Source organism: Chlorocebus sabaeus, chromosome 1, assembly GCF_047675955.1.
Source record: "Chlorocebus sabaeus isolate Y175 chromosome 1, mChlSab1.0.hap1, whole genome shotgun sequence".
NCBI classification, from domain to species: domain Eukaryota; kingdom Metazoa; phylum Chordata; class Mammalia; order Primates; family Cercopithecidae; genus Chlorocebus; species Chlorocebus sabaeus.
Genome location: NC_132904.1, coordinates 36828352 through 36841744, shown reverse-complemented (window position 1 = coordinate 36841744; position 13393 = coordinate 36828352). Strand labels below are relative to the sequence as shown.

The following is a 13393-nucleotide window of genomic DNA, read 5'->3' as shown; positions in this document are numbered from 1 at the left end:
CAAGAATATAGGAATATAGATCTAGATCTCTCTCTCTCTCTCTATATATATATATGACAAAAGTAAATGTCTAGGCATGGTACCTAAACTATTAGGTTGGTGCAAAAGTAATTGCAGTTTTTGCCATTGAAAGTACTGACAAAAATCGCAATTACTTTTGCACCAACCTAATATTAACAGTGGTTACACCTGGGAATGATATTAGTAGGAGATGAGGAGGAAGCACATTTACTTCATACCATTCTGTATCATTTTCTAGAAGAACATTTTTTTAAAATAAAAATTAGTTATTTTAGTTAAAATATCTCTCTGATGTTACCAACACAAAGATAAAGGTTTAAGGTGATGGATATGCTAAAATCCTGACTTGATCATTGCACATTGTATACATATATCAACATATCACATTGTACCCCATATATGTACAATTATTACGTACTAATTATACTAATTAAAAGTACATATATTAATTTTTTAAGAAATAATCAATTAAAAATCAAACTGTGCTGTTAGAAGTTAGGATAGCTGTTACCATTGAGGGAGGTGGTGACTGGGAGAAGGTGTAAGGGAGTCTTGGGAGGTATGGATAATTTTCTATTTCATCATTTGAGTGCTGGTTACATGGGCATGTTCACTTTGTGAAAATTCACGGTTATATATTCACTTATGATTGATCTACTTTTTACATAAGGCCCACTTAAAAATGTTTTCACAGTGACTTATCAAATAGCATTCTTGTTTTAGTTTAAATTCACATAGTTAATCGCCTTCTTTCCCCACATTCATTATGATTTATTCCCCCTAACTTCCCGTTAATATAGTTCTATGACAAAGGCCCTTTTGTTAATTTTTATAGAAGGCCAAATCTCTACCTGATAAAAATGGTATATAAGAAAATTGTGCTCATACCTTATGATATGAGGAGGACCATGCGGTCTAGTCACTTATTAATCATGGTAGCCACCACGCATCACTATCTGGTAAAAAGATTTCTTTTACCTAAAATGGAAAGGAATACAGAGGTGAAAGTGATTTTTAAACAGGCAACACACTCAAAAACCAAATGACGAAGGGACCAAAAAAAAAAAAACCAGTGTGTATGGTGGTTTTCCATATGACAGATCCTGAAGATGCTCTATAAATATGGAATCACCAGTGTCAGAGCTGAAAGGGACCTTAAAGATTATTCTCACACTCTCCCAACCAGATTTTAAGTGGAAAAACTTGATTAGCTGAAAGGCTTAAAATGTTTCAGCTTGTTTGCTTTGGTGTGAAGGGTCCTGTGCTGCATAAAATTAAAAGTGCATTTGGCCAAATGTGTTACATTCAGCAAACAAACAGGACAGGCAAGGCAAGAAAACAAGGTTGTATAATTAAGTTGCAGCTCCATGTACTTCCTAGAGCAGCAAGAATGACTGAAACATCTTTTCCCATTATCATTACGAGGCCTGTGGATTATTTTCAGACTTGACTCTGGCACCACATATCTTGATCATATCTGAAATACAAATCTACAAAATTCACATTTTCTATAAAATAATAGTTTACAGCAGGGGTCCCCAACCGTGGCCTGTTAGGAACCAGGCCGCAGAGCAGGAGGCGAGTGGTAGGTGAGCGCTCCCATAGTTGGCATTACTGCCTGAGCTCTGCCACGTATCAGATCAGAAGTAGTGTTAGATTCTCATGAGTGTGACCCCTGTTGTGAACTGTGCATGTGAGGGATCTAAGTTGTACACTCCCTGTGAGAACGTAATGCCTGATGATCTGTGACTGTCTCCTATTACCCCAAGATGGTACCGTTTAGTTGCAAGAAAACAAGCTCAGGGCTCCCAGTGATTCTACATTATGGTGAGTTATGTAATTATTTAATAATATATATAATATATAATGTAATAATAATAGAAACAAAGTGCACAATAAATGTAAAGTGCTTGAATCATCCTGAAACCATCTCCTGACTCTCAGTCTGTGGTTTTGTCTTCCACAAAACTGGTCCCTGGTGCCAAAAAGATTGGGGACCATTGGTTTAGAGTATGTAAGGGGTAGTAACGAGACAAGAAAATGAAACACTTTAAAATCTACATCTTTAATATATCAAGTAGCAAGAACAATATTTTATTTGTGATGACTACTTAAGTAATATTTACAATGATTTTATGGGCACATATATTGACACTCATACATTATTTTTGAAAAGGAAAGTCATATATATGATTAAAACAATGTATTGAAACATAATAGTGAGCCAAATACATCTTGGGCCATAATTTTACCACTTCTAAATTCTTATTTTCAAAAAATAATAAAGATAATTTAACTCACTACCATTTACTAAAATGTCCTAGTCAACTTGTTGTAGCATAGTAAAACTAAGCTCCCACCATGGTAACTTACACTCAGGGATTTTAAAAGGCAACAAATATTTAAAAAACTTAAAAGACAACCTTTTCTTTCGGAATTTTATTTTTTTAGAATACAAAAGAAGAAAACAAAGAGTTTCATTTTTCTGCTTGCTGAAAGTATTTGGGTAAACTTAGCTTTAAGATGGGTCTTTTTTCAAAGATTTTAAATATATTTTTGAAAGGGTACTGATAAACTTTGAAAAGCAGATTTGATCAACTTCATTTTGCTTGGTTTTGAAGTGATTTATCTTAGATTTCCTTTTGAAATATTTCTTCCAAATCTTCTAACCAAGCTTGGATTTACTTTACAGATGTTTCTTTTATGTTCTAGAGAAGAAATAAAAAGATGCATAAATATGGCATAAGTATCATTCAAAAAGTTTTCATCATTCAACTTATAAAAATCATAACCATAGAAAGAAAAATTTACTCTTGAAATTCATAGTTGTTAGTTAACGTAATTTAAAATACTACAACAACAACAAAGAGACATTAATACCTTTGGTTTTTAAAAGCTGTTCAAATTCATATTGCAAACTGAAGTTTCAGTGAGTGTGTGCACATACACAGACATCAGGCGAAGTCATTGAATTAATTACTATGTTCACTTTCTTTCTTTCTGACTAATAAAAGACCATTTCTACAAGCATTTCTTCCTTTCTTTGCTGTATCACCATTTTTTTCTCATTCCTTGGATTATTTCCCCAGGGACTTAAACTTCCAAACTTTTTCAATTTAAAATTATCATTTGCATCTAGTACTTCCTAAAGGGCTGATCTTAATCCTGTAGCTCTTCCCTACTGCCACCTCTCAAGTATGTTCTATTTATGCCCATTCTTCCGGTTCTTCATTAGCTTTCCCCATCATTTTCTACTCAACAAAGTGTTGTTACAACAAGGTGCCATTGACTATTTTCAGGATCAGTTTAATTGCTTATCCACTTTCTTGGCCACATTAGGTTTGAGTTTTAGATGGACATATTTGCTTAACACTGTGTTTCTTATTTCTCTAATTGCTCAGTTAACAGGAGTTGCCTTTTTCCCTACTGATGGTCGTATGTTTCTTTATTTGTACATTGGTACACTGTTTGTTAGAAAACTTGGCTTAATACGTTCTAAGGAAGGCAGTCTCAATTCTCACTTTTTTCTGCTGTGCATTTGGGCATTTTCACTTGAACATTATAATGTATATAAAATATCTTTCCTTACAAACGAATACCTCTTTGGCAAGCCTTGTGGTTTAGTATCATCTCCCACTTTTTTTTTCCCCGTAGTTGATATTTTTACTCACTTCTCTTTATACATGAGATATTTGATGCATTTGTATCTTCAGATAATAAGCATATTAGAAAAACCCAATTTCTATGATTTGAGACTTTTTATAAATTTATTATTTGGCTGTAGAATTATGATTCTTGAAGAACTTTTTCAGAAGATCAATGGGGCAGTACACATCTACACTAACTACAGATACACATTTTTAAGCATTATTAAGTAAAACATGTCAAACCAAATAATCAAGGTAAATTTTATACTTTACTACCTTACTGTCTGATGTTTCAATTTGCTGTCTGATGTTTCAATTTCCATTGAACTTAAGGTAAACACTGGCTACTACAGGAAGCAAGCATTTACCAATACAGGTTGACAAAGTTACTGAGGAATTTTATATTACTCTAATCAAAGGACATTGACAGAAAAAAGTAACAATAGCTTTCTTGTTATTCTTAGAAACATTGTATCATGAGACACCTTTAAATTGCATCTGCTATAATTATAAGTTCCTACAGAGAACAATCAAACTATGTCTTACTGCTCTCTGTATTCGTCACAAGACATGGTAAATGCCTAGTAAATAAATAGTTTCTGAATGAAGTCTTAGGAACTGTAGTATTAAAGAGACAGAAGTCTAGATGCTGGGGCCTGGAAACTGGCTGGCATGATATATATCACTAGTTTAACTGAAGTGGTTTTGTTATCATGAACTCATGTCACTCCCATATGTGGTTGACGGAATGTAGTATCTTTCAAACTGATGGGAAAGATCCATCAGTATCTTTTCCAACTTGCCAATGGGAGTTACAATATGATTATAACTAGATACAGACTGGAATATGTGTAGTAGTTATACATTGAGTTAGAGGCCAAATTATTCAAAATATTATGCTAAGAGAAAAATTTAACGTGGGTATAGTTTTTCTGTAAAATATACTTAATTAGTAACATTAAATAATACATTTAGCCAATTACTTCAATTATTATGAGGCAGTAGGGATAACTAAAAGGGTGTATAATGTAGAGCTGTAAGATCTGATTCTTGAGTTTTGGTTCCTCCAATATAGTATCTGTGTGATCTTGGGTAAATGCTTTCTGTGTTTTAAAGTTTCCTTATCTATAACATGTGGATAATCATACTTGTTCTACCATATAGTAAAGGTGATGAATAAAGGGAGATTCTTACGAAAACACAATAAAAAACCTAAAGTACTATAAGTGTGTTACATAGTCATACCATTAAATATCAGATTAAAAGCTGAGACATACCCATTGTTGGTTTGTTTTCTTGTAAGTGCTTATTGCTTGAATTATCTTGTCGAACACGTTTGGCAAATCCAGAATTTATGTCTGCAGTTAACGAAGTGTTTGATGTAGAACTTGAGGGGAAAAGTTTTTAATTTAGTTAAGCATTTTTTTTTTTTTAATCTCTCAAAGTTCTAATACACATTCTACATGCAACAGTAATTAAAGAAATAAAACACAAAAATATTAAGTTGTGAAATATCACAGAAGTGGAGGTACTAAATACATTTTTGGCCCACAGAGAAATTTAGCTGTGTGTGATTTTAAATTGGATATTTAATATTTATTCAAATTGAATGTTATGACTGTAGGTGTATGTTACAATTCTGTAACAGAATATTCCAGGGTGCTTTGCTGGCAGATAAGCAAGCACTCAAGCACTATTATTCAAAATGTAGAGATCAGTAGCACATAGTCACAAGAGGTAAAAAACAAAAAACAAAAAACAAAAAAAAAACCTAAGCTCATGTTACAAATTTGGACCAAGAACCCTAATCTGAAAGGTATAAACAAGTGAGATTGTTTGAAAAACTTTGTTTTAAAATGAAAGCAGGGTAACAGAATAAAAATCTCTAATTATTACAATCACAGAAACTGAAATAAAAAGAATGACCTGTTTTCATTTGCTCTAGCTTCAAAAATTTAATCAGTCTTACACTGCTGATGGTTCAAATTTCTTACTCAATTTGAGTTGACACATTACTAAACACCTATTATGGCCTTGTGTTACAGGATATACAAATAAATAAGGCACAAAAATTCCTGTCCTAAAGCTTATAGAATAGACATACAGTGGAGATGAGAAAAAAATAAGATAAATACATGAAATAATATAAGATAAAGCAAAAATACAGTGCCAAGGTTTTCATAATACAAGGAGCTATAGATTCTTGAGTGTGGAGTAAGAAAGAATAATGGAAAATTTTGTGGATACAATGAGTTTGATCTGGGCCCTGAAAAACAGCAATACTTCCTAGTCCTAAGGTGAATCAATTTTTAACAGGTAGGATTGGGCACTGGGTGGAAAAAGAACAACCTTCCACACTGATTCAAACAACCTAAGTTGAGGGAAATTCTGACTAATAAAGATACTATATAGTAACCTTATCATCGTGGGGGATATCTTCTAAGATTGCCCGTGGATGCCTGAAACCGAGGATAGTACCAAACAGGATATATACTACGTATTCTCCTACACATATCTATGATAAAGTTTAAATTATAAATTAGGCACAGTAAGAGATTAACAATAATAAAATAGAGCAATTATAACAAAATATTTAATAAGGCTATGTGAATGTGGTCTCTCTCTTAAAATATCTTATTGTACTACAATCGCCTATTTTTGAACTGCAGTTGACCATGGGTAACTGAAACCACAGAAAGCAAAACTTGAATAAGGGGTGACTACTCAGTGGAAGTAATGAAAAATACACAGTTTAAGAAGGTAAAATCACAAATTTGTATGCACAAATAATATATCAACTACAATAGTCCCCACTTCCTAAATGGTGATAAATTACTATGATTCTGTTTTGAATATTAAACATGCTTTTTAGTACAAATCAGCTGTCCAAGGCAGAAATTCTTTTTTGATCATTTGGTGATTTTATTTTTTCAAATATAAAGATCAATGTTACTAGTTACTTTTGATAAAACATTGTTTTTTCTTAAATTTATCCCAAAGTTGTCTTTATTATTTCACAGTACGATTATTCACTTTGGCTAGTTCCAGGACCCTACTTTTTACTCATAGCATGTTCTTTCTTGAAAATTAGGCTTTTGAATAAAGCTATTTGATTAGAACTCATATTTCTAGAAATAAAATCCAACCCTAATAAATTGCGTATTTATATAAAAGTAAAATATACCCAAACATTTTTACGATTTAGTTAAATAGTTCATTGATGAAATGTTTAACATTTATGTTTTAGGTCATAAACTACAAAGACTTAAAACTGATATGAGTGCAAATTCAAATTATGTTAAAGACTATACTGAGAAATCCAAAGACACTTCCAGTTGTGTGCAAAATATATTGCCATAACTATAAATAAAGTGAAGAACTAACCTTTTGCTCCCTTATATGGGTAGAATGTTTCTACTCAATTAACATAATACCTCTTATACTATTTTGTCTGAAATAATTTCTAGTTGAAATAATTAGACATCTTTCAAAACAAAATAAAAATGTATGGCAAGTATGAAACTGCTATAGGGTGCTTAAAAGATTGTGGAACAAACAAGAAACCAATTAACCAAATAAATACAAAACAAACAATCCAAAACTGATTAATATAATTGAGAAGTAAAAGCTAACATTATGTATGTATTATATTTAAATATTTGATAGGCTAATCAATTTAGTAAAATAGTCTGCTACAGAAATATTACATAAATTGTTAAGATTAAAAATCTAATAGTCTCAATTATTTAAAAAAATCTGTTGGGTAGGTTTTGGAATATCCAGTGCTTTCAAACTCTAATGCTATTTTATGCAAAATAAATGAAATACATATATAGAGAGCTTCCCCTTCTTTATTTTTAAAACTGTATTAGAAAAATACACAACTAAATATGTATATAAAGCTGCTAAATGGAAAATACCACAGTTTATTACTCTGAAGCTCATGTAACTTTAATTGGGGAAAAGGAAGATTAAAAAAAGTAATCATGTACATTTCTAGCATTAATCTTTTTTAACCTTAGTTAATGGCAGGATCTAATTACTGGTACCAGAGGGAATGTAATATAACAATTAATAGGCTATAAGAAATCAAGTTACTTTCTTTACATGTCCTTTAATATTATTTCACAATATTAGTTGTTCATGTGGAAGCCCTTTAACTTATCTAAAATCACTCCAAAGACACAATTCACATACCTGGACATTTCCTGAAAAACCATTTGATTTTATAATAGCTAAGTTCACATTTAAAAATTATTCTTATCTATAAACATTTGTGACATCTAAGTAATCACAACATACTACCAGTGAAGCACAAGAAAACTCACTAAAACTAATTAATGGAACAAATGACAAAACTGACATTATGCAAATTAGTGATAAAACTAGACAAAACAGATGATTGTGGTTAGCTAGGCTCACTCATAAAGTGACTGACTTCTGTATATAAACCAGACTAATTGTACAATCAAATTTGTACCTTAGCAAATACAAAATTTTAAATGTCATAGATAAGACATTTAGGAAAAAATCCATAAATCTTAAATTTATACATTCCAAGTCTCTGTTATACTTTGTTTAGGAGGGACAAAGACAGATATTAAATTCACTTATGAGAAGATACTCTGTGTAGCACAAATAAGTAGGCTACTTGTAAATTCGTTTCCTGTTGCTTAAATGATAATAGGCTCCTGGTGGAAAATACATTTAAAAAGAGTCATTTTAAGGTCTTCTATAAACTTTTCTCCCCATGATCACATAGCAAAGAAAAAGAGGTAGAGGAAGTCAGATCCATTTTATATTTATTCAGTGTATTTTGTCATTGCATTCAATTTATAGTATATAAAGAATGTATCATGAACTTCTAGTCATATAACTCAATATATTTATGATTTTTCCTTATCTTTTTTAGTTGTTTTACTACTATATACCTAGGTATGTTTCTCTTTATATTAATCCTGCTTTTGGTTTGCAGTGCTTCTCAAATCCATGGTTTAGTGTCTTGTTAGTTTTGAATAAGTATTAGCCATCATCTCAAATATTATTTTTCCCTATTCTTTCATTCCCTTCTGAGACACAAAATACATACGTTCTAGCCTTTTAAAAATTGTGTCCCATGTCTCTTTCACTTCTTCCCATATTTTTTATCATTCTGCACATCAGTTTGGATATTTTCCTACCAGTCTGTTTTTCAGAAAAAATTCCAAAACCTGAACAGATGAATAACAAGTAACAAAATCGAAGTCATAATAAAAAGTCTCTCAGCAAAGAAAAGCTTGGAATTTGATGGCTTTACTGCTGATTTTTACCAAACATTTAAAAAAGAACCAATACCAATCTTACTCAAACCATTCTGAAAAACAGAGGCAGAAGGAATACTTCCAAAATCATTATATGAGGCCAGTATTACTCTGATACCAGAACCAGAAAAGGACACATCAAAGTAAGAAAACTCCAGCCAATATCCCTGATGAACACACGCAAAAATCCTTATCAAAATACTAGCAAACTGAATCCAATAACAAACCCAAAAAATCATTCATTACGGCCAAGTGGGATTTATGCTAGGGATGCAAGATGGTTCAACATAACCATCTTACAAATTAACCAATGTGATACATCACATCAACAGAATGAAGAACAAAAACCATATGATCATTTCAGTTGATGCTGAAAAAGCATTTGATAAAATCCAGCATCCCTTTATGATAAAAACTCTAAAAAAACTGGGTATAGAAGGAACATATCTCAACACAATAAAAGCCATACATGACAGACCCACAGCTAGTACTACTCTGAATGCAGAAAATCTGAAATCCTTTTCTCTAACTTGTGGAACATGACAAGGATGCCCACTTTCACCAGTATTTATTATTTAACATAGTACTGGAAGTCCTAAGTAGAGCTATCAGACAAGAGAAAGAAAAGAAAGAAAGAACATCCAAATTGGAAAGGAAGAAGTAAAATTATCCTTGTGTACAGATGACATGATCTTATCATATATTTGGAAAAACCTAGACTCCACCAAAAAACTATGCGAACCGAGAAACAAATTCAGTAGAGTTGCAGAATACAAAATCAATACAGAAAAACCAGTAGCATTTCTACAAACAGTGAAATAATTTGGAAAAAAAGTAATCCCTTTTACAAAAGCTAAAAATAAAATAGGAGTTAACCAAAGAAGTAAAAGATCTCTATAATGAAATATAATGAAAACTATAAAACATTGATGTAAAAAAATTAAAGAGGATACAAAAAAATAGAAAGATATTTTATGTTCATGGATTGGAAGAATCAATATTGTTAAAATGTCCTTACTACTCACAGTGGTCTACAGAATCAATGCAATCCCTATCAAAATACCAATGACATTCTTCACAGAAATAGAAAAAACAATCCTAAAATTTATATGGAACCACAAAAGACCCAGAATAGCCAAAGCTATCCTGAGCAAAAAGATTAAAACTGGAGGAATCACATTATCTAACTTCAAATTACACGACAGAGCTATAGTAACCAAAACAGTACAGGATTGGCATAAAACCAGACATACAGATCAGTGGAACAGAATAAAGAGCCCCAAAATAAATCCATACATTTACAATAAACTCATTTTTGACAAAGTTGCCAAGAACATACATTGGGAGAAAGACAGTCTCTTCAATAAACAGTGCTGGAAAAACTGTTTATCCATATGCAGAAGAATGAAGCTAGATCCCTATCTCTTGCAATATACAGAAATCAAATCAAAATGGATAAAAACTTAAATCTAAGACCTCAAACTATGAAACTGCTAAAAAAAAAAAAACCACTGGGGAAACTCTCTAGGACACTGGACTGGACAAAGATTTCTTGAGTAACACCCCACACAGGCAACCAAAGCAAAAATGGATAAATGGGATCACATCAAGTTAAAAAGCTTCTGTAAAGCAAAAGAAACAATCAATAAAGTGAAGAGACAACTCACAGAATGAGAGAAAATATCTGCAAACCATCTATCTGACAAAGGATTAATAACCATAATATATAAGGAGCTCAAACAACTCTAGGAAAAAAATCTAATAATCTGATTTTTAAAATGGGTGAAATAAAAAAAATTTTATTTCTCAAAATAAGACATATAAATGGCAAACAAGCATATGAAAAGGTAACTCAGTATCACTGATCATTAGAAAAATGTAAATCGAAACTACAATGAGATATCATCTCACCCCAATTAAAATGTTTTTTTTTTTCCCCAAAAGACAGGCAAGAACAAACACTGGCGAGGATGTGGAGAAAAGGGAACACTTATATACTGTTTGTGGGGATGTAAATTAGTACAACTACTATAAAGAAAAGTTTGAAGATTCCTCGAAAAACTAAAAATAGTGCCATCATATGATCCAGCAATCCCCCTGCTAGATATATACTAAAATGAAAGGAAATCAGCATATTGAAAAGATATAAACACTACCATGTTTATTGCAACACTATGCACAATAGCCAAGATTTGGAAGCAACCTAAGTGCCAATCAACAGATGAACAGACAAAGAAAATATGGTACGTATACACAATGGAGTACCATTCAGCCATGAAACAAGAATGAGACCCTGTCATTTGCAACAACGTGGATGGAACTGACAGTAATTATGTTAAGTGAAATAAGCCAGGCACAGAAAGACAAAATTTGACATGTTCTCACTTACTTTGGGGAGCTAAAAATTAAACAAATTGATCTCATGGAGACAGAAAGTAGAATGATGGTTACCGGAGGCTGGGAAGGGTTTTTCGGGAGATTGGGGAGGATGGTTAATGGGGGGATGTTTAATCTAAATATAATGAATAAGATGTAGTGTTTGATAGCACAACAGGGTAACTACAGTCAACAATAATGTACTGTACATTTAAAAAATAATTAAGAGTATGATTAGATTGTTTATAACACAAAGGATAAATGGATGGATACTCCATTTACCCTGATGTGGTTATTACACATTGTATGCTTGTATCAAAATATCCCATGCACCCCATAATATATACACCTACTACGTACCCACAAAATAAAAAATAAAAAACAAATCTATCTTTCAGTTCACTAATACTCTCTTCTGCTGTACCTAATCTGCTGAATTGATTTATTGAGTTCTTTATCTCAGTAAATTCTATATTTTCAGTTCTAGAATATCCATTTGATTAATTTTAATAGAATCTGGTTCTTTGGGAAAGTATTTGAAACCAATACAGTTAAAATTTTTGAATTCCTATCTGATAATCCCAATATCTGCCTCATGTATGAATCACTGCTCCTATGATGCTTTTTTCTCTTAATTTTTAGTCATTTGGTTCTGTTTCCTGGCATACTTTGTAATTTTTGTTTAAGTGCCAAACACTGATTTATTAAAAAAAAAACTATAGAGGCTCCAGATGGTATATTCTTCCAGAGATAATTTAATTTTCCTGTGGCAAGGAGAGCAAAGATAAATCACCTTGATCCAATCAAGGATTGAGTTTGTCTAAGGTCTGTTTCAGACTTTCAAGAACTGGCCTATTTCTGGGTTGCCCTATTCCTAGTGAACTAGCCTTCAGGGATCTCAAATAAAATTCTGATGTGTTTAACAGGGCCTTTTCTTCATGGTGATCCCTGAACTCCAATTTTTCTGTGAAAGCCTCATAAGAACATCAACACTCTGCTTAATACTTTAGCCTCTTAGCAGCTACTTTCAGCTTGGTGTCTTAGCCTCTCATTCCATAAAGTTGAGTACTTGGCGAATACCTTGAGGACAAAACCTGTACAGAATAATTTTGATTCCGTAGTTCAGTAAGACAGCTAATAGCTCTAAGTTTCCATTTTCTGTTTGGCCTCTATGTCTTATGCCATAAAGTGGCAAATGCTAAATAAAAAACAGAGGCAGAGAAAGTCTGGCTATCTATAGCATATTTCCCTTTTCTCTGGGATCTTAGGCTCTCAATCCTGGCTACAATGGTTGTTCTCCATTGCCTTCAAGCAGCTGTTGGTTCTATTTTATGCACTTTTTACAACTGTTCTTGATGGGTGGGGTGGTCTGATACAAGCTATACTGTCTTAGGCAGACATAAAAGTCTCTTCACTCATTGTATTTTAATCATATATCATAATCCATTAAAATAACGTAATTCTATGATGTAAGAAATTTGGTAATGTTTAAAAAGGATAATGAAATAAGTAAAAATAACCAAATAAGTAAAAACTGTCACCCCAGAAAAGTTAAAATTAAGTATTTTTGGCAGCTAGAAAACTTTTCAATTTATTTTTAAAACTCTGAAATACGAAATATTTTATATAAATATCAAGTGAAATACGTGAGTTTTTCAAGATCTCCCTTTGATAATATAAATCCAGTACCCCATTCAGAGCAATTTACCCTAAGTATGCTTAAACATGAATTGAGAGTCTAATTACAAAAAATAAAAAAGCAATAGAAAATAACATATAAAGATTAACTTACATAACTATAGAACCAAACCAGTTTATGTTTAATCATACCTTGTTAATTTCCGTTTCCTTTTGGCAGCAGTAGTCATTGCCATGTAGGATGGCACCATGCTTGGTATAGGCATAGAATGCTTAGTTGAGAATGAAGAAGGGTCAAGCCTGTATATGAAATAGTGACAAATAAAAAATAATAATTTTGATTTAAACTATGAAGAGAAAAGGAAGTAAATGTGTCCATAATTAGAAAACCATTTGGTATTAATATAGAAA

At 32.0% G+C, this 13393-nt stretch overlaps 1 protein-coding gene across 1 annotated transcript in view; it reads right to left on the bottom strand.

The window, feature by feature from the left end:
- Window positions 1-2070: 2070 nt before the first annotated feature.
- The window catches only part of KIF18A (kinesin family member 18A), an 85739-nt gene continuing 74416 nt past the window's right edge, over window positions 2071-13393 (bottom strand). The window contains exons 15-17 of the mRNA XM_008003604.3: window positions 13175-13282; window positions 4946-5055; window positions 2071-2729 (exon numbers count right to left, since the gene is read on the bottom strand). Coding sequence (XP_008001795.1) covers window positions 2647-2729; window positions 4946-5055; window positions 13175-13282 — 301 coding nt within the window. The 3' untranslated portion in view covers window positions 2071-2646. The remainder of the gene's footprint in view (window positions 2730-4945; window positions 5056-13174; window positions 13283-13393) is intronic.